Raw genomic sequence first — 20,197 nt, 5'->3', positions numbered from 1 at the left:
GGTGTGGGGGAAGCCTGAAAACAGAGAGACGGACAGCAGAAAATCACAGGAAGAGCAGCAGGCAGCAGGGAAAGTAGGAAAGCAAGGAGAGGCTGAGGGGTGGCAGAAAAGGGGAGATGGAATTGGGAGGAGATCAGGAAACTAGCAGAGAGGGTGGGAACTGGAGCAGAGAGAGAGAGAGAGAATGAGACTGGAATTTAAGATAGGGAAGGGACTGGGATTCAGTACAACATGACCCAACTCAGGGTTGCAAACGACAGTGGTTTTATTGAACAGGGGAGATGGTGACACAATGCCAAATTGGTTCCCTTGTACTCCCCTGTGCCCCCACCCCCCACACACACACTGGCAGCAGGGGTTAGAGAGGCTTGGTGCAGGGGCTGAAGTCCACTGAAGTCCAGGATGAGAGAGAGAGACAGAGAGAGAGAGAATGAGTCCGAATTGTAGGAGGAGGTGTGCAGGTAATATCTACCTATCCAGGCTGGAAAGGGGTCCTTGTCCAGTAGGTGTCCAGAGGGGGGTCGCCAGCAGGGCCTCTGGGTGGATAGATGGTGTGGTATGGTGCTGGTCCAGATGGAGAGGGTGTCCCCCTGGGTCCATCTTCACTGCCCCTTTTTGGCAGATCTTGTGTGACCCTAGTGACAGGAGGCATGCCCAGGCAAGGGTCAGCCCCTGGCATACTGAGCATGTGTGCTCCATGCAGGGATGTGCAGTTTCAGATGTCTGTAATGGTGAGAGTTGCTGGTTTTGCAGGGTCCTTTGTCTTTCAAATGCTGGTCTTGTCTCTGTTCCTGGGTGAGGTCCGTGGTTCCTGGGTGAATCAATGCGAGGTGATGGCCCAGTCATTTCAGGCCATTCAGTAGAGGCCTGCTACCATTGTATTTCAATCATTCCTAATCACACTCATTCATTGGGGAACCAATTTACATGGGAGGGGTACGTGGCTCATACAGTTGCAACATGGGACTCCCAGGCAGAGGACAGAAGATGGAGACTTGACATATAAAATGGAAGCTTGACATGACTTTGGTTCACTTACAAACACAGGCCGAAACCATACAGCATCTATATGAAACTATAAAAATCAGTACGAAAATGATAATAATACAATATACAACAGTAAAAATCAATACAAACCTAATAATAATACAATATAAAACGGTGGATATCCAAAACCAAAAACTTGCTACAAGAATAAAAATGTCTAAAGCTTTTCCTAAGTCTGAGCTCACTTATACTTATCTATAGGGAATAGAGAGGGAGAGAAAAAGTCAGAAATGGTTGGGGAAGGGGAGGGAATGCATTTTAAAATAAATACCAAAAAAAAAAAAAAAGAAAAAACTGGGGGTTTTGCTACAAAAACTTGGGGGCTCGGACAGTAAAGAAGTTCTTCCTTATGTCCAGCCTGAAATGGTCATGGAGGAGTTTGTGACTGTTCAACCTTGTCATCCCTTGGGGTGCTCTGGTGAACAGACATTCTCCCAGATCCTGGTGAGCACCCCTGATAAACTGATAGGTGGCTACCTAGTCCCCCCTGATCCTGTGCTTTTCCAGGCTGAAGAGTCCCATGGCTTTCATCATAAGGTCTGTTTTCCTGACCTCTGATCATGCACGTGATCTGCACCCTCTCAAGCTTCTCCCCATCCTTTTTGAATTGTGGAGCCCAAAACTGGATGCCGTACTCCAGCTGCGGCCTCACCAAGGCCGAGTACCAGGGGAGAATGATGTCCTGGGATTTGCTTGAGAAGCATGTATGGATGCAAGCCAGCATTTTGCTCGCTTTACCAGCTGCAGCATCACATTGAAGGCTCATGTTCATCTTGTGGTCAGTCATGACCCCCAAGTCCCTTTCATCCATAGTGCTAGCCAGCGTATCCCTGGCAAGCCTAAAAGCATGCTGCAGGTTTTTCCTCCCAAGGTGGAGAACCTTGCGTTTTTCAGTGTTAAACACCATCAGGTTATCATCCGCCCATTTCCTGAGCCTGTCAGGGTCAGCCTGGATCACCCTTCTGTCCTCAGGTGTGGATGCTTTACCCCAGAGTTTGGTGTCATCAGCGAACTTGGCCAGTCTGCTTCTGACACCAATGTCTACATCATTAATGAAAATGTTAAATAGTATAGGCCCTAGGACAGAGCCTTGAGGGACCCCACTTGTTTGTTCCCCATGCTCTTGGCATTTGTAACAGGTAGGTAAGCCTGCTGTCAGAAGCCCTGGGCTTCCCTGCACGCTTAGAAGAGTCCCATCCTTGGGCTGGGGTTGGAGTAAGTTCCCTTGTGTTACCTGACCTGCTGATTCTGTGATTGTCACTTCCAGGGCTTGCACTAGTGATTGTTTGCCCATCCCCCAGCAATCTGAGTTTAAAGCCCTGTCAAGCAGGTCAGCCATTCTGGCCAAGAAAAACTTTTTTTCCAATCCGAGTGAGGTGGAGGCCATCCTTTCCCAACAAACCACTGCTGTTCTCTCTGAGGTGTGGACTGTGATCAAAGAAGCGGAAGTCTTCACAATGGCACCATTGCCGTAGTCTTGTGTTCACTTCTGTACATCTCTTCCCTCCTGTGTCCATGACCCGTAACTAGGAGGATCAAGGAGAAAACTACCTGTGCCCCCAACCCTCTGAGCCCAGCCTGCAGAGCCCTGTAGTCACTCACGATCTGGCTGCAATTGCTCTGAGCAGTGTCATTCATGCCCACATGGATGAGGAACATGGGGTAGTGGTCAGAGGGCCAGATAAGTTTAGGGATGCTAAATGGCTTTAAGGCCAAAAGAAAGAGGTTGATTTGGGCTGCTTTTTTGTGACTTGGACACCTAAATTCTGCTTAAATCCTGTTAAGACACCTATGAGATTCATTGGAATCTGGTCCTTAGTCAGATTATGACATCAAAGAAAGCAGGATACTGAAAGCAGAGGGGTACTAAAGAATATTAATCAAACTGTTGAAAGTTATACCTTTGGTTAAATCCATTATGTCTAGCAGCTAATGAAATGTTTTGAAGAAAGGTTATGTTAATTACCCTCACACATTCAATTAAAATATAAGGGCACTAAGTGCCTCTAGCAAAACCAAGGAAGTACCAGACTTGACATTTCTTACATTTATAAGGTTAAGAACAGTCCTTTAAAAGCACGACAGAAATAACTTGGGCCTTTTTTTATACCAGAGGAAAAGGAAAAAAAGGGCATGGGCTGAATTTAAAAATTTTTCTACATCCCTTTTAATATTTGTAGTTATAGAGTTTAGTTACAATTCTTTTACATATATTAGAATAATATCCTTTATTATTACAGGAAGCACTGGAAAGTTTTAAAGCAGCTTTGAAACTCCTGGCTTCTTCAGCAAAACCCCTGCCTAATACATTTGAGACTGCAGAAATTTATTATTTCATGGGTTTGTGCTATATGGAGCAAGTAAATTTCTTACAGGTATGTATTAGGCCTGCTCTACACGTTACAGGTATTGCACAACTAACTGGACACCAGCCACACATGCAAAGTAGCTATTACACAGTAAAAAGCTCCAGCCAGTTATAAAGTTTGACAAGACCCCCAGGGCCTGGGAGCTTCTCTCCTCTGCCCACCCCAAGCCCTAAGTATTGGGGCAGCTGTGTTTCCCAGAGTCTGGGAGTTTCAGGCCCGCCCGGGGCTTTAGGAATCAGGGCAACTGTGATCCCCAGAGTCCAGGGGTTTCTTGCACCCCCAAGCCCTCAGGATTACAGTAGCTGTGATCCCCACAGGATTAGGTCCAACAGCCACCCCTGTATCACTCATCCAGTCTGAGGGAACAAAAGCTTGGGCACCACTGTTTTGGAACATGTCAGCTTTGTGGCTTTAGCATATGTAAACAAGATCCATGACAACTGTGATAAAACAAGTGAAATATTTTAATTGTCTCCTGCTTTTCACATCTTTTTTAAACTCTGTCATGTCTCATGCTTTTGCAGATTTTTGTACATCGTTTTTTCCATATCAGTTACAATTTTTCATTAATTGTGCATACTTTTTTCTGTGTTTCTGATGGAATAGAAATTAATATGCTGTCTTATTTGTGTATTTTCTTCCTCCTAAATATTATAAGCAATGTAGATAACTCTGTGCATAACACTGAAGTTAACTGTTAGCTGTAATCTTGCAGGGGTTAAGAAAGCCTTTATTTTTATTCCAGTTCTTGGTGTTCATTGTACACATTATATGACTATTTTTTTAAAGTAGGTATTATTATTTAATTTAGTACTGTCTTCTGTACGGTAATGTTAAAGGGTTTTTGTTGTTTTTTACTGTAGTTACAGGTTTCTTCATGATTCTTCAGCCTGATTCAAAGCCTATCAAAATCAATGCAAGTCATCCTGCATTGGGCTTTGGATATAGGCTGCCTGTATATGTGTTACTTTGTGTTCTAATTAGAATGCATTGGAGCAGACTTGATTGATCAGCATTGCTGCAGCGTCATGTGTATTAAGCCCGCACACATTTTTAAATGGCTGCAGGGCACTTTAAACCTTGTTGAATAAAGTTTAGGTAAAGTGTCTCACAGCCATTTTTTAAATTTGCAGGGGCTTAATACACATGATGCTGAGGTGCTTTAACTAAAACAACTGCCTGGGAACCACTCTAATTAAAATGCTCCTGCCCCCTCCACCTCTGAGCATGTGTATAGGCAGCCTATATGACCAGGTTAAAATTTAACTGTATTCATAATATTAACTCCAAAAGGCTTATTCTTCCTGTCATTTTTAGAGCATGATCAAACTGGTCTATTCCTAGTGTCTGATGAAATAGGTTGTCGTCTACAAAAATTCATACTTCTGAACCAGTTAGTCTCCATGGTGCCATGCTGCCCTTCCATCTGCCTGACTTCAGACTAACCTGGCTGAACACCTCTGAAAATCATGCAAAATTTGTGAAGTGCAGAAAGAAGTAATATTCTTGTCAGACTGAATTACATATGGGAAATTAAAGCACTAAAAAATTAAGGCCCTGATTCAGAAAATCACTTAATGCTATTCATTCTGATTCATCAAAGCACTGTGACATATGCCAAAATCTCATTGACATTAATGGGAGCAAGTGCTTACGTTGTTTGCTGTGCAGAGATGAGCCTAAGCACAGGTTACAATAAAGTTCTTGCTCAAGTACTTTGCAAAATCAGGACCTAAATTTACTTGCCAAGGTTACACTAAATCCATCCTAGGTGTCAGAATTTGAGTTCATTTAGGCTTACTTAAGACATTCTAACTTGGTTCATACATTTACTAGTCTGATTTAGTTTGTGATAGCCTTAGGTTGGAACCCTAATTTTGATTAGTGTCACTTGGGCTTTACTTCAACAAAACATATATATCAATAATTTCCTTAGTAACAGGAGGCAAGTGAATCACTCTACCTACAGTATATTCAAATTGCCACTGTTATATAGGGGCTTCCATCTTTCCAATTGCTCAGTTTTGGATGGTTAAGGGAGTAATACTTGAGCTGTTCTATTTTTTTATTTCATTGAACCTTTGAACTGGAGTTGCTAACCAAGGACATTGCCACATTTAAGGTCATCACTTCTGTAAATCCCCTCCATATTCTGAGTAAACATTAGGGCCATGTCCACACGGGTGCAGATGTTTGTTTCTCTGGGAACAAGAAGCAGCAGCACACCTTGTGCTGCTACTACTTGTCCCCAGGGAATGCCTCTGCCACGTACACTCTGGCATGTGGCAGGTTGCCCCATGTACATTTACCTGGGGCCCTAGGGTCTGGGGAAATTGCAGCCATGGTGCTTCTGCAGCTAGGAGCCTGCCAGCAGTCAGTGTGTGGCTCCAGCTGGCTGGGCTCTAATTTTGGTGGCATATGCTGCTGCCATGTGCACCACCTTTTTTTCCATGCAGTTTTTTTTTAACCCCAGGATCTTCCAGGGATAGGATAGTTAGTTAAATACCTGAAATGTTTATATACCAATGTGAGAAGTATAGGAAACAAATGGGAAGAATTTGGGGTCCTAGTACAAGCACAGAATTATGATGCAACTGGGATTATGTAGATGCAGTGGAATAGTTCACATGACTGGGGTACAGTCATGGATAGGCATAGCTTGTTGGAAAAGATTGGCAAGGGGAAAACTTTGTCATGGTACTAGAGTGACATGAGTGCATAGGGAAAAAATTTAGTATAGCCAAGGCATAATTTGATATGAAGATGGCAAGGGACATAAAAGGCAATAAAAAGGCATTCTACAAGTATGTCAAAAGTAAGAGGAAGACCATAGATCCCTTATGGAATGTGGAAGAAGTCTAGTTAGGGATGATACAGAAAAATGAAGTTTCTATCTGTTGTTTAATGAAGGCCTCGTTGTTTAATGGAGGCCTCCTCCTCTTGGTTTGGTGAACTGTAATAGAAACACACGATGGCATCCCCTGCTACTCTTCCTTCTGACCTTTACCCAGAGGCTTTCAAGAGGCCTATCTTCTACTTTGTACTGCACCTCAGAACACATCACTTTTCTATAGAGGGCAATAGCTCCTCTTTTTTTTCCCCTGCCTATCTTTTTTAATGCCTTTTTTACTTCATAAACAGGAGCAGCTACCAGATGATGAGTGCAGCTGGTAGCAAAGATAGGGAAGGAGACAAACAGTGTTGAGTAGTAGAAGAACAGGTTAGGGATTACTTAGAAAAGTTAGAAGCTTTCAAGCCTAAGTCATGCCAGATGGGATGTGCTATAGGGCACTAAAGGAATTGGCTGAGGTAATTGACTATCCTCTTTGAGAACTCATGCAGGCTGGGTGAGCTCTTGGATGACTGGAAAAGATAAATATAGTGCCCATTTTAAGAAAGGGAAGGGGGATTCTGGGAGCTACAGACCAGTCAGCTTGACCTCAATATCTGTAAAGATTGTGGAACAGGATCTATTAGGAAGCATCTAGAGAGAACAAGACCATCAGGAACAGCCAGCATGGATTCACCAAGAGCAAATCATGCCTGACCAACTTGATTTCTTTTTGTGATAAGGTGAAAGATTTTGTGGAAAGGGGATGAGAAGTGGATGTGATATACCTCGACTTCAGCAGTGCTTTTGACACTGTCTCCCATGCCATTCTCATTAACAAAGGAAATAGAGACTAGATGACAATATTGTAAAGTGGATACATAACTGGCTGGACAGTCACACTCAACAAGTAGTCCTCAATGGCTCAACGTCTAGTTAAGAGGAGGTATCAAGTGACATTCCCCAAAGGTCTGCCCTAGGTCCAATATCCTTTAATATCTTCATTAGTGATTTGGATGATGGGATTGAATGTATGCTTAGAAAACTTGCAGATGACACCAAGTTGGGTAGAATTGTGGGTAGGGTTAGGATCCAGAATGACTTGGATAGACTGGAAAAATGGTCCACAACCAATCTGTTGAGACTCAACAAGAACAAGTGCAAAGTCCTGCACTTGGGACAGAATATTTGCACGCACAAATATAGATTGGGAAATGACTGGCTGGGCTGCAATACTGCAGAGAAGCATGGGGTTACGATAGACCATAAGCTCAATATAAGCCAACAGCATGTTCTCATTGCAAATAAATTAAACAGCATCCTGGGTTATATTAACAGGAATGCAGCTACCTGGGTTGTCTTAACAGGAGTGTCACTTGCAAATTGAGGGAAGTGATTCTTCTGCTGTATTCAACACTGGTAAGGCCTCACCTGGAGTATTATGTCCAGGTTCAAGCCCCACACTTCAAGAAGGATGTAGACAGTTTGGAAAGAGTCCCGTGCAGAACAGTAGAATGATTAGGAGTTTGGGAGGTATGCCTTATGGGGAAAAGCTGAAAACACTAAGGCTCTTTAGTCTGGGGAAGAGAAGACTGAGGTGGAATTTGATTACAGTCTTCAAATACCTTACGGGCGTTTAGAGAGCATGGACATGGACATTTCTTTGGGGCTGTATAGGACAGGACTGGGAGTGATGGACTCAACCTTCAGCAGAAGAAATTTATCTTGGATATTAGAATGAACTTTCTGACTGAGAGTGGTCAAGCATTGGAACATGTTGCTAGAGGTAGCTAGGGGTATTAAACTCATTTGGCTCCGTGGGCTGGTTGAATGGTGCTGGGCTCGTCCATGGGCTACATGAATGGTGCGGGATGGATTAGGCCAACAGACTCTCTCCCCACCCCAGCATGCCATATTCAGTGCATGCGATGCCTGCTTTAGACAGTCCTGGACCTGCAGTACATGTGCCTGCTCTTGCTAGCCTGACAGGTGGCTCCACTCAGGACTCAGGAGCAGTATTCGGGGCCAGATGGTAGGACTTCATGGGTCAGATCTGACCTGAATATCATGTCTTTGACGGTCCTGACTTAGAAAAATTGTGGATTCTTCATTCTTGGAAGTTTTCAAGAGCAGATTAAACAGACACTTGGCTGAGATGGTTTAGTCAGGGGTGATTCTTCCTTGAGCAGGGGGCTGGACTAGATGATCTTGTGAGATCACTTCTAGCCCTACTTCCCTATGACCCTATGAAAGTATAAATGAAACATTCTGGTTGAAGCTAACAATTTTTTTTTCAGTTTGTGGTAGAGGCAGAGGTGAAGAAATGTGGCAATTATTCCTTAGCCATTTCTAAGCATACATCCAGAGTCCCCTAGTGTGCCCTGAGGCACCCAAAGGTGTGCACTCAATATTAATGTGGCACCTGCTGAGGCAGTGATTGAAGTGTTCTTTCCTGCTGTCCAGGTGCCCCATGTATGACTTCATGAGCCAGGGGAGGAGAGGGTGGGTAGGGTTGCTGATGATGAAAGGTTGAGATGAGGATTCCTTTGACCTTGATGCTGAGAGCCCCAGGAATATTCTCTTCATTCTTCATCATTCTAGGCAGACTGAAATTGCAGAAGACTCTGGCATCCTGGACACTGCCTGCCTGGCTGATGTTGATATGGGTGAAGTGCTCACAGAAGTCCACAATGCTTTGCAGCATGATAGAGAAAACGCCCTTGTAGTTCATGAACTCTTTGGTACCCTGGGGTAGGCAAAGGATGGTGAAGTAGGTGCCATTTATAGCTCCAACATAGTCTACCTGGTGGAATCTAGTGATGAGTGGGTTGGTGAATATAGGTCTAGCCTCTTTAGTCTCTTGTCATATGGAAGCCCCTCCATATAGGCTCGGCAGTGCTATGTTGGCTAGCACTATGGAAGAAAGAGACTTGGGGGTCATCATTGACCACAAGATGAACATGAACCTGCAATGCGATGTGGTGCCTAGTAAAGCGACCAAAACGCTGGCTTGCATCCATAGATGCTTCTCAAGCAAATCCCGGGACGTCATTCTCCCCCTGTACTCGGCCTTAGTGAGGCCGCAGCTGGAGTACTGTGTCCAGTTTTGGGCTCCACAATTCAAAAAGGATGTGGAGAAGCTTGAGAGAGTCCAGAGAAGAGCCACGCGCATGATCAGAGGTCAGGGAAACAGACCCTACGATGACAGGCTGAGAGCCCTGGGGCTCTTTAGCCTGAAAAAGCGCAGGCTCAGGGGTGATCTGATGGCCACCTACAAGTTTATCAGGGGTGACCACCTGCATCTGGGGGAACGTTTGTTCACCAGAGCGCCCCAAGGGATGACGAGGTCGAATGGTCACAAACTACTTCAAGATCGTTTCAGGCTGGACATAAGGAAGAATTTCTTTACTGTCCAAGCCCCCAAGGTCTGGAACAGCCTGCCACCGGAGGTGGTTCAAGCGCCTTTATTGAACACCTTCAAGATGAAACTGGATGCTTATCTTGCTGGGATCCTATGACCCCAGCTGACTTCCTGCCCTTTGGGCGGGGGGCTGGACTCGATGATCTTCCGAGGTCCCTTCCAGCCCTGATGTCTATGAAATCTATGAAATAATGATACTTTCTGCTTTGTTTACAAATTCCATCTTAATAAGTCTTAACATTTCATTTGCCTTTTTGATGGCTGCTGAGCACTGGGAGGCATGAGCTTTTGTAGGGAATAACCTGCTTCATCAGATGCTATGAAATCCATAGACATGTAAGTAGGAGTAAAACAAAAAGTGAGAAGTCTATAAAACTATTTGGGAATATACTACAGGGTTTTAAAATGTATATTCTGCTTGTGCTTCCAATTATATAAATGTGTTACATTTAATTCAAACAAGTATGTCCTTTCCTTAGGCTTGTGAAGCTTTTAGCATTGCTGTCAAAGTGTATTCAGTATATCCTGATGCTTTTTATCAGCGAGGACTGTGCAGAATGCAACTCAAACAAACTAAGTGCATCCAAGATTTCAATCGAGCACTTGCCATTAATCCAGCACATTTCCAGGTAATGCAGAAATTACAGTTTGTTTTTGTGCAAGCTTTTAAAGAATTCGAAATTCTTTCACAGATACGTTTGAGTGATATGGGACCAATCTACTGCTTACATTTCCCTGAAAATTATGTCTCCCATTTATTGATCATATTTAGTTTTCTTAGCTGCTTCAACCAGAGTAATTGTTACCATTTGGAGGCTTTGTTTTACTTCCCTCAGGGTGGGTGCATCTACATGTGCTATTAATGTGTAGCAACAAACTCTGGCATATATTTCACTGTAGTTTATTGCTCCCAGGTGCCATGTTTACCTGTGCATCTAGAACCACAGCATCTGGAGCCAGGTCAGAGCAGCCCCAGCTAGCATGGAGTCTGGGGGTTGGCCTGCCAGCCTGGGGCTGCTCTGCCCTAGCTCAATGTGCTGCAGAGGGGATGGCTGGGGCCCAAGGGTGCTCCAGTGTAAGGCTAGCTGGCAGGCAGCCTGTGCACTGGAGCACCCTCATGTCCCAACCAGTCCCATCAGCATCTACATGTCCATTGCTGCAGAGTAAAAAAAAAATCCACCTCAGCATAGTACTTGTATTTACAAGTACTAACCTGTGGTGGAGTTAATTAGTTTACTTTGTCCTGATAACACTGCATGTATAGACATTGAGACATTTACTGCAGAGCTAATTAGACAACTGCAGGAAATGTCTTGTGTAGACATGCCCTGTATGTGCACAGCATCGTGATTTCCTTAAGAACAGGTAATTATTCAGGGTACAAGTTTGGAGGAGACTTGCAGAGAGATCTTGTACATTATTTTGTGGTGTTACATCAAATAGGTACTATTTCATTATGAGGAGGTGATGAATTTGTGAAATTCCAGGACATGTTTTACATCAGATTATAATGATTTCTAAATTATCAGATTATGTTTTGAAACAGCTTGAAAACAGCTTGCATATCATTGGGATGTTTCTGTTCTAAGGCCTGTTTATTTTGTGTTCTTTCTTTTGATATTTTTTTTTGTATTCAACATATTTGTTTCCTGTATTTGGGTTCATATTTTCATAGTTGGTAGGGTCGGAAGGGACCTAAGCAGGTCATCAAGTTCGACCCCCTGCCATGGGCAGGAAAGAATGCAGGGGTCAAACGACCCCAGCTAGGTGATTGTCTGGCCGCCTTTTGAAGATCCCCAGGGTAGGGGCGAGCACCACTTCCCTAGGAAGTTGGCTCCTAGCTGCCCTGACTGTGAAGTAGTGGCTCCTGATTTCTAGCCTGAACCTACTCTCAGTCAGCTTATGGCCACTATTCCTTGTAACTCCTGCTAGTGCTTGGGCGAACAGGGACTCTCCCATTGCCTGCTGGTCTCCCTTGGCAAGTTTGTAGGTGGCCACCAGATCCCCTCTCAGCCTTCCTTTGTGTAGGCTGAACAGGTTCAGGTCCCATAGTCTCTCCTCCATAGGGCCTACCCTGCTGCCCCCTGATCATGTGAGTGGTCCTCCTCTGGACCCTCTCTATGCTATCCACATCCCTCCTGAAGTGCGGTGCCTAGAACTGGACACAGTACTCCAACTGTGGCCTGACCAGTGTCGCATAGAGGGGGAGGATCACCTCCTTGGACGTGCTCATGATGTATCTATGGATGCATGACAAGGTGTGGTTAGCCTTCCTGACTGCGTCCCCACATTGGTGGCCCATGTTCATCTTGGAATCAATAGCGACTCCAGGATCCTTTTCTGCCTCTGTGCTGACAAGAAGGGAGTTCCCCAGCCTGTAGGTATGTTGCTGGTTTTTCCTCCCCAGGTGTGATACCTTGCACTTGTCCATATTGAAACCCATCCTATTCTCATCTGCCCACCTCTGTAACCTGTCCAGATCTAGTTGTAGCCTGTCCCTCTCTTCTAGTGTGCTCACTTCTCCCCACAGTGGTGATAATGGGTGTTTGGTTATAATAGGTTATAAGTTCTTTCATGTTTCAATATTCATGTTATTTTCTATAATTATATCTAAGGTCACCTATTTTAATTTAATTTGATTTTTTCCGTATAATGAGTGTTTCTAAAACTTTTAAATTCTAAAAATATCTTTATACAATTGTTGTTCATAATATAATGTCAGGCTTTTTAGCACCACTTTGCAATATGTTTTTGTGTTCATCTCTAAAGGCATATTTAAGCCGTGCTGCTTACTATGGTAGTAAGGGAAGGTACTCCAAAGCAATTCTGAACTGTAATGAGGCCATACGAATTCATCCTAAGAGCGTGAGAGCCTATCTCTACAGAGGAACTTTGAAATATCATAATAAGGTAGGAATGTGCATTACTCTTATTTTTTTGGATGAGGTACATGAAATATTTTTGTTGCCTTACCCACAGGTGGAGAGGCAAAAGCTGGGGGATTGAGCCACCACTGGAGGTGGGCAGTTCCATCTAGGTAATATGATTCCACTTTTTCCTTGCTCAGTGGAAGACACTTTGGAGGGTGGGGGTTCTTGTATAGAGTGGAAAAGTTGCTGCATTTATCTGGCTATATCCCTCTAACACCCATGGAAGGAGCTCTTATAAGTAACACTGATTAACCTTAGACCTATAAAATTTACTATTCAGATTTGAAAATGATATAAAATAAGATATAATAAAATAAAAGGATCAAAAGCAGGGCATACAGGGTTGGGTAATTATTTTGGGCAAAGGGCCGCTTACTGAATTTTGGCAAGCCATCGAGGGCTGCGTGATAGGCAGCCAAGGTCAGATAAATATTAACTTTCTAAATTTTTTAGGGGCCCCGTGGGCCGAATAGAATGGCCTGGCGGGCCGCATCCGGCCCCTGGGACTCATTTTGCCCACCCCTGGCATAGGAAAATGTATCAAGGTCACATTAAGGTCTGACTAAATAATACAGCCTTCTGGGTGAAAAAAGAAAACAGTAGTAATGTTCAGTCAACCAGTCTTTGCCCAATAAAAACTGCTGTAGAAATACTATCTAAGGGAAGATTGCATTTACTGGCCCATAGTGAATATTGAAAAGCTGTGATATGAGAGTGCCTTCCAGTACTGTTGACGAGACAAGAACTGTAAAACTATGCAGTCAGATTTTACACTAGTGTTGTCCCCAAAGGACAGTGAGTTCGTGCCCGGTGCGCTTGTGCCAATAAACACACAGGGGTGAAGGATCCAACTTAATCTTTATTTCTGCGCAGAAAACGGTGCTTGGCAATCGTTCGCAAAGCAAGCACCCCCACCCAAGTGGGCATTAGCCTTATATAGCCTCTTCTAGCCTTACATGGTATGCAGTTACTATAGGTTGCCCCTTTTGGTCCATGTGCACTTCACCCTAGCTACTGACCCCTCCCTAGTCAGTTTGAACTTGCCTTCGTGACAGTGTAATTTGCTGATGTGGCACCTGTTATTCAGCAAGCTCAGCCAGTAACCCCCCTTTCCAACCCCTTAGGGACCTTGCTGATATGGCTTTCCCTCTAGCAAGGCCAGCAATTAAGCAACTAGGCAACAAGCGATCTCCCCCAGCCTAAACAACCTACTCTATGCCCTTGGTTAGATAAAATACTTTTTCAAAACATACAGCTGTTCCCAAAGTATAAAAAAAACCTATAAAAGTTTCAGGGGTACTCATCCTAGCATGTTGAACAAAGTATATATGATGCTTCCAATTATAGTTACACTCCATGCTTTTTATTTGCAGACTTATAAAAATTCCATTGAAGACCTTACCAAAGCTGTCGACTTGGACAAAACCTGCATTTTGGCATATTTTAACAGAGCAATCTGTTATCACCATATAAAGGACTTCCGAAAGGTATAATATCCTATTCAAGAGTACTTGATTTTACAATTGCTAATAACTGCTAATAAAGATTAATAGCACTCACTGATGTTTTAAATAGCTTCTTCTATTGTTATGTCCTTTAGGAAATAGATTTTAAAAAACTTGCATTTGCATTTTCTCCATAAATATTTAAGCAGTCATTTTGCAGACACAAGCAAGTATAGATCAGGGGTTGGCAATTATTTTGGCCACAGGGCCACATAGGGAGATTTCATGAGCTGTCGTGGGCTGGGTCTCCCCAACCCCGCCGCAGCTCAACAAAATTCCTTAAGTAGAGGGCAACACTTCTGTGTGTGTGTGTGTGTGTGTGTGTGTGTGTGTGTGTGTGTGTGTGTGTGTCTGCTCCCCAGGGGCTCCCTCACCCATTCCCATACTGCAGCAAGCTCTGATTTCTGTCCCCTTCCCCCAGAGCTGCAGGAAGCCCTGATCCCCCTGTGCTGGGAGCTGTAGCAATCCCCGATTCTCCACTGCCAGGAGCTGCAGCAAGCCCTGATTTCCCACCCCCAGAGCTGCAGCAAGCCTCAGTTTCCCCCCACACCCTGACCCAGAGCTGCAGCAAGATTCCCCCCTGCCCAGAGCTATAGCAAGCCCTGACCCCCTGCTCCCAAACCAGAGCTGCAGCAAGCACTGATCCTCTACCCTGCCCCCCAACCTGGAGCTGCAGGAAGCCCCGATTTTGCACCATCCCCCCAGTTTGGAGCTGCAGCAAGCCCTGATCCCCACCCCGATGATGCAGTAAGCCCTGATTTCTCCCTCCCCCCCTGCCCACCCCATACCCAGAGCTACAGCAAGCCCTGATCACCACCTGGATCCAGAACACACTGGCTACATCCCCAGCTTACGCCAGCACCTGCCCAGTGTGTAGGAAGCAGCCACAGGTGGGCATCGGTGTCAGCTGTGGAAATAGCAGGCAGGTTCTGGATGGCAGTCAGGGCATCTGCTACGGTCCATAGCTGATGCTGCCGTGTTAGTGCTGGGTGGAACCTGCCACATCTGCCTGGCACTATGCAGCAGCTGGAGCCATGAGCTGCCCATGGAATGGATCTCACAAGTTTCATTTTCTAGCTGTTTGCCCATGGGCTGGATACAATCAGTTGGTAGGCCGGATCTGACCCATGGGACTTATTTTGCCCACCCCTGGTATATATTCTTGTAAAGGCCATGATTGTAGTCCATGAAGGACAAGTCAAATCTGAGCCTGTAGCGATACAAGTGAGTTACATTGCCATAACTTTAACCCTGGATGAATTTATTGTTAGATTCAATATTGTTGAATACAACTTTGATATATTCATAAATTGATGCACTTCCATTTTGTGTGTTCATATCATTACTTTCTGCTATGACTTAGTTAATAAATCTAGTATCCTGGCATTCCAGTATTCTTTATATTTAATTATGAGACTTCATTTAAAATGACTCAATTTTATACCATATTAGAAATGCTTGATGCATTGAAAATAAGGTTAAAAATTAAAATACAACTTAAACAAGAATATGGAAAACAGAAATTCAATACAGATGAAGTAAGTTTTATTTTTAAATCTGAAATTGATGCAATCCCAACACAAATGTAATTCTAAATAGTACTGATTTTGTCTGTAATTTCTGTACTACTGCACTCTGCAAATAGGAGTTTATATGACAAATAAAGGGAACAGAGAGCACTGTAAGGGAAAGGACATGCATATTAATACTATCCTATAATACTGCGCTATTTAGCGCCCAATCCTGAAAACATTTGGATTGTGCTTAATTTTAAATGGTTGAAGAGTCATGTTACAATAGGTAGAACGACTTGGTTAGTTATAAGGCATGTTCATAGATATTCTGGGGAATTGGGCTTTAACATTGTATATTTCTGAATTAAATTACTGCTTTTAAATTTTTTCTCCTAAATGCTTGTAGGCTTTGAAAGATTATGGAATACTGCTACTTTCTGAGTCAAGTAAGGAAACTGTCTTGAAAGTGTTAGTTAATCGTGGACTGCTCTATATGGAACTAGAGGACTACTCTAATGCATTAGAGGTATACAATTCTAAATTTCATGATACTTCTATTACATTAGTATGGATGGCATGAAGAGTAATGTACATGTTTTGCTTTATTTCTTAAGTTCTATGGGTCTAATTGTCCTTTAGCCTTTATTACCTATCTGGCAGTTTAAAAGGACCTGCAAGTGGGAGAAAAATACAGTTGCATCACCCTTCCCTGCCATTACGTTGCTGTAATGGTATAAAAGGGCCTGAGTGTCAATGAGAACTGGGCTCAAAATGTGAGAGCTATGCATAAATTAAAAAATGAGGGCTTGATTTTGCCACTGACTTGCACCCTGATTAATCATTTTTGTTAGTGCAAAGTTAGTATAAATTCATACCATCAACATAAGTGAACAGAAAATTCTGATTAGATTGTTTTGCATCCACAGGTCAGACATCCTGTTTCTTAGCTGGGAATTCTGCATATAGAACTGTAGCAATCTGAGACCTAGACTTCTTGATAACTTGATAATTCATAGATTCATAGATGCTAGGGTCGGAAGTGACCTCAACAGATCATCGAGTCCAACCCCATACCCAGGGCAGGAAAGAGAGGGCGGGGGTCAGATGACCCCAGCCAGATGCCTATCCAGCCTTCTCTTAAAGACTCCCAAGGCAGGGGAGAGCACCATCTTCCTTGGAAGCCCATTCCAAATTTTGGCCACCTCTGCCATGAAGAAGTTCTTCCTGATATCTAGTCTAAATCTGCTCTCTGTCAGTTTGTGACCATTGTTCCTTGTTACTCCAAGAGGCGCCCTGGTGAACAGAGCATCTCCGATCCCTTGCTGCGTCCCCCTAATGAATTTGTAGGTGGCCACAAGATCACCTCTCAGCTTTCTCTTGCAGAGGCTGAAGAGGTCTAGGTCCCTCAGGCTGTCCTTATAGAGCTTGTCCTGTAAGCCCCTGACCATATGAGTGGCCCTCCTCTGGACCCTCTCGAGTCTATCAACATTCTTCTCGAAATACAGCACCAAAACTGGATGCAGTGCTCCAACTGCAGTCTGACCAATGCATCATAGAGAAGTAGCTCCTCCTTGGTTCTATTTGTCATGCATTTGCTGATGCATGATAAAGTGCGGTTAGCTTTGCTGATGATTTTGTCACACTGACAATTCATGTTCATCTTGGAGTCCGCTATGACTCCAAGATCCCTTTCCACTTCTGTGCTGTTGAGAGGTTCACTTCCCAGCCAGTAGGTGTGCTGGATATTTTTGCGCCCTAGGTGCAGCACTCTGCACTTGTCCTTGTTGTACTGCATACTATTGTGTACTGCCCACTTTTCTAACCTGTCCAGGTCTGCCTGCAATCATTCCCTACCCTCTGGAGTGTGCACTTCACCCCACAATTTAGTATCGTTTGCAAACTTGGACAGAGTACACTTCACACCCACATCCAAGTCTCTGATGAATATATTGAAGAGTACAGGTCCAAGGACCAAACCCTGCGGGATCCCACTACTCTCATCCTTCTAGGTTGATACCAACCCATCTACTACCACTCTCTGGGTGTGACTGCTAAGCCAATTTGCCACCCACTGGACCGTGTAGACATCTGTCACAGCCTCTTAATTTATTTATGAGAATAGGACAAGACACCATATCGAAGGCCTTGCTAAAGTCCAAGAAAACAGCATCCACCTCTACTCCTGCATCTAAGCATTTTGTGACCCTGTCATAAAACGAAACCAGATTGGTCAGGCATGGTCTATGTACTACAAATCCATGCTGGTTTCCCTGCAGCATTATTTTTCCTACTGGACTCCCACAAATATGATCCTTCATAATCTTTTCAAAGACCGTTCCAAGGATGGGGGTGAGACTGACTGGCCTATAATTACTCGGATCCTCCTTCCTCCCCTTCTTGAAAATATGGACCACGTTGGCCCTTTTCCAGTCCTCCGGGACCTAGTTGAGTGCTCAAATAGCCGTGCCAATGGTTCTCCTATGACACCAGCCAATTCCTTCAGTGCTCTTGGATGCAGCTCATCCGGGCCTGCTGACTTTAACACATCCAGTCCATCCAAGTGACTTTGCACCAAGTCAGTGTCAACAGTTGGTGGGCTGATGTCCCTCTGATGCCCATGTAAGAACCCATTAGGAGACTTATCTTGAGCCCTGTTCAGGAACATTGAGGCAAAAAACTCATTGAATAGCTCAGCCTTGTCCCCCCTGTTTGTCACTAATTGATCCTCCTTGTTCAGTAGGAGTTCTATGCTGTCCTGCGTTTTCATTTTACTTCCTTCCTACACACCTAAAAAAAAGATTTTTTGTTGTCTTTAATTTGTGTTGCCAGCCTCAACACTGTAGTTGCTTTGGCTTTTCTAACTGCCTCCCTGCAAGTGCGGGCCAAGTAGGTATACTCCACCTTGGTAGCTTCCCCCTGCTTCCACTGCCTATATGCCTTCTTTTTTGCCCTTAGGCTCCCCTGGATTTCCCTGTTTAGCCAAGGAAGTTTTTTGGCTCCTTTTCTCTTTTCCCTTGTGCTGGGATAATCTCCTTCTGTGCCCGAAGGATCGCTTTCTTTAGAAAAGACCACCCTTCCTGGACTCCCATCTCATCAATACCCTTCTTCTGCAGTGTGTCATTGACTAGACACCTAAGTACACTGAAGTTAGCCTTCCTAAAGTCAAGCACTTCCACCCTACTAGTTAACTTACCCACCCTACCCGTATGGTGGATTCAGCTGATAGGTGGTCACTGTCCCCAAGGTGACCATAGATCTGCAGCTCCCCTACCAGGTCCTCCCCTGTAGCCAACACCAAGTCCAGTAAGGTATTCCCCCTAGTGGGACCGTATACCTCCTGTGTTAGGTGAACCTACGTGAACAGTTGGATTTGGATGACTGCTCTTCCCAGCAGATGTCAGGGTCGTTTAGGGCCCCCATGACAACCACATTCCTAGACTGTATGGCCTTTGAGAGTTTCCTCAAGAATTTCAAGTCTAGCTTTTCCTCTTGGTGTGGTGGTCTGTAGCAGACTCCTACCACCAAGTCCCTTTCCCCATGACCTCCATGTATCCTAACCCACAATGCCTCAACTTTCTCCTCCTCTGATCCCATTTTGATTACGGTAAATGTATAATGCTCCTTTACATAGAGAGCAACCCTGCCCCCTTTCCTCCCTACTTCTATATAACCTGTAGCCCTCAGTGTGAACCACCTAGTCATGGTTAGGGTCCCACCAGGTTTCCGTTAGCCTCACTAAATCGAAGTTATTATCTGCAAGCAGAAGTGCAAGTTCTTCCTGCTTGTTCCCCATACTCCTAGCATTAGTATAGAGGCACTTGAGCCCTCTGAATGGTGCCTTTGGTGCCTCCCCGTTCTGATGCCCAAAGGGCCCCTTGGTACTTACCTGGTATATACTGTTGCATCTCTCTCAGTTTGTACATTCTAGACTTTCTCCATCTCCTGTCTCCCCATCCCCCATCATACTTAGTTTAAAGCCCGACGTAGGAGGTCAGCCAACCTGTAAGAGTTATACTTTCATATTCTTAAAGTTTAAACTTCTCAAAAATTGTAATATGTTGTTACTTACAAAGACCAATTGTACTTGTATTGGTCTTTATTTTCTATTAGTCTTAGATTTATGTGACAGTAATGATTTCAGCCTTGGTACTCTAGAAAATTGGGTGGTTTTCAAAGGTCCAAGGATGAATATGGATAGCATTATAATGAACCAGTGTTGGCTACAAATGTCCAACTTGGGATCCTTAAAATTCTAGTTTATTAGGCGGATTGAAACACTGTAATGAGTTAAATCATAAACCTTGGGGCTGGTCCACACACACACACACACACACACACACACACACACACACACACACATACAGTAGCAAGCTACAGAGTCAGGTATACATACCTATCCTACAAGCGCTGGAGTCTGCCGTCGATGGCCAGTCGAGGCTTCTTTCAGCGTGGTGTTATCCTCCAGAAGGGGGTCGCCGGCTGGTCCTTCTGGCTGGACAGGTCTGGTCGAGTTGGAGATCAAGAGGGCACCACTGAGGGTCACTTTTCACTGCCTTTTATCTGTCCTTGGTAGACTTTGGT

General features: G+C 44.2%; 1 protein-coding gene across 1 annotated transcript in view; it reads left to right on the top strand.

Moving 5' to 3' along the window:
- Positions 1 to 20,197, top strand: part of TTC6 (tetratricopeptide repeat domain 6) — a 127,879-nt gene that overhangs the window by 84,598 nt on the left and 23,084 nt on the right. Inside the window, exons 24-28 of the mRNA XM_025201442.1 lie at positions 3,288 to 3,422; positions 10,147 to 10,296; positions 12,437 to 12,577; positions 13,971 to 14,084; positions 16,023 to 16,142. Coding sequence (XP_025057227.1) covers positions 3,288 to 3,422; positions 10,147 to 10,296; positions 12,437 to 12,577; positions 13,971 to 14,084; positions 16,023 to 16,142 — 660 coding nt within the window. The remainder of the gene's footprint in view (positions 1 to 3,287; positions 3,423 to 10,146; positions 10,297 to 12,436; positions 12,578 to 13,970; positions 14,085 to 16,022; positions 16,143 to 20,197) is intronic.

This window comes from Alligator sinensis, unplaced genomic scaffold (genome assembly GCF_000455745.1).
Source record: "Alligator sinensis unplaced genomic scaffold, ASM45574v1 scaffold280_1, whole genome shotgun sequence".
Taxonomy (NCBI): domain Eukaryota; kingdom Metazoa; phylum Chordata; order Crocodylia; family Alligatoridae; genus Alligator; species Alligator sinensis.
Note: the sequence above shows the minus strand (reverse complement) of the source record. Positions and strands in the feature narration are given on the sequence as shown.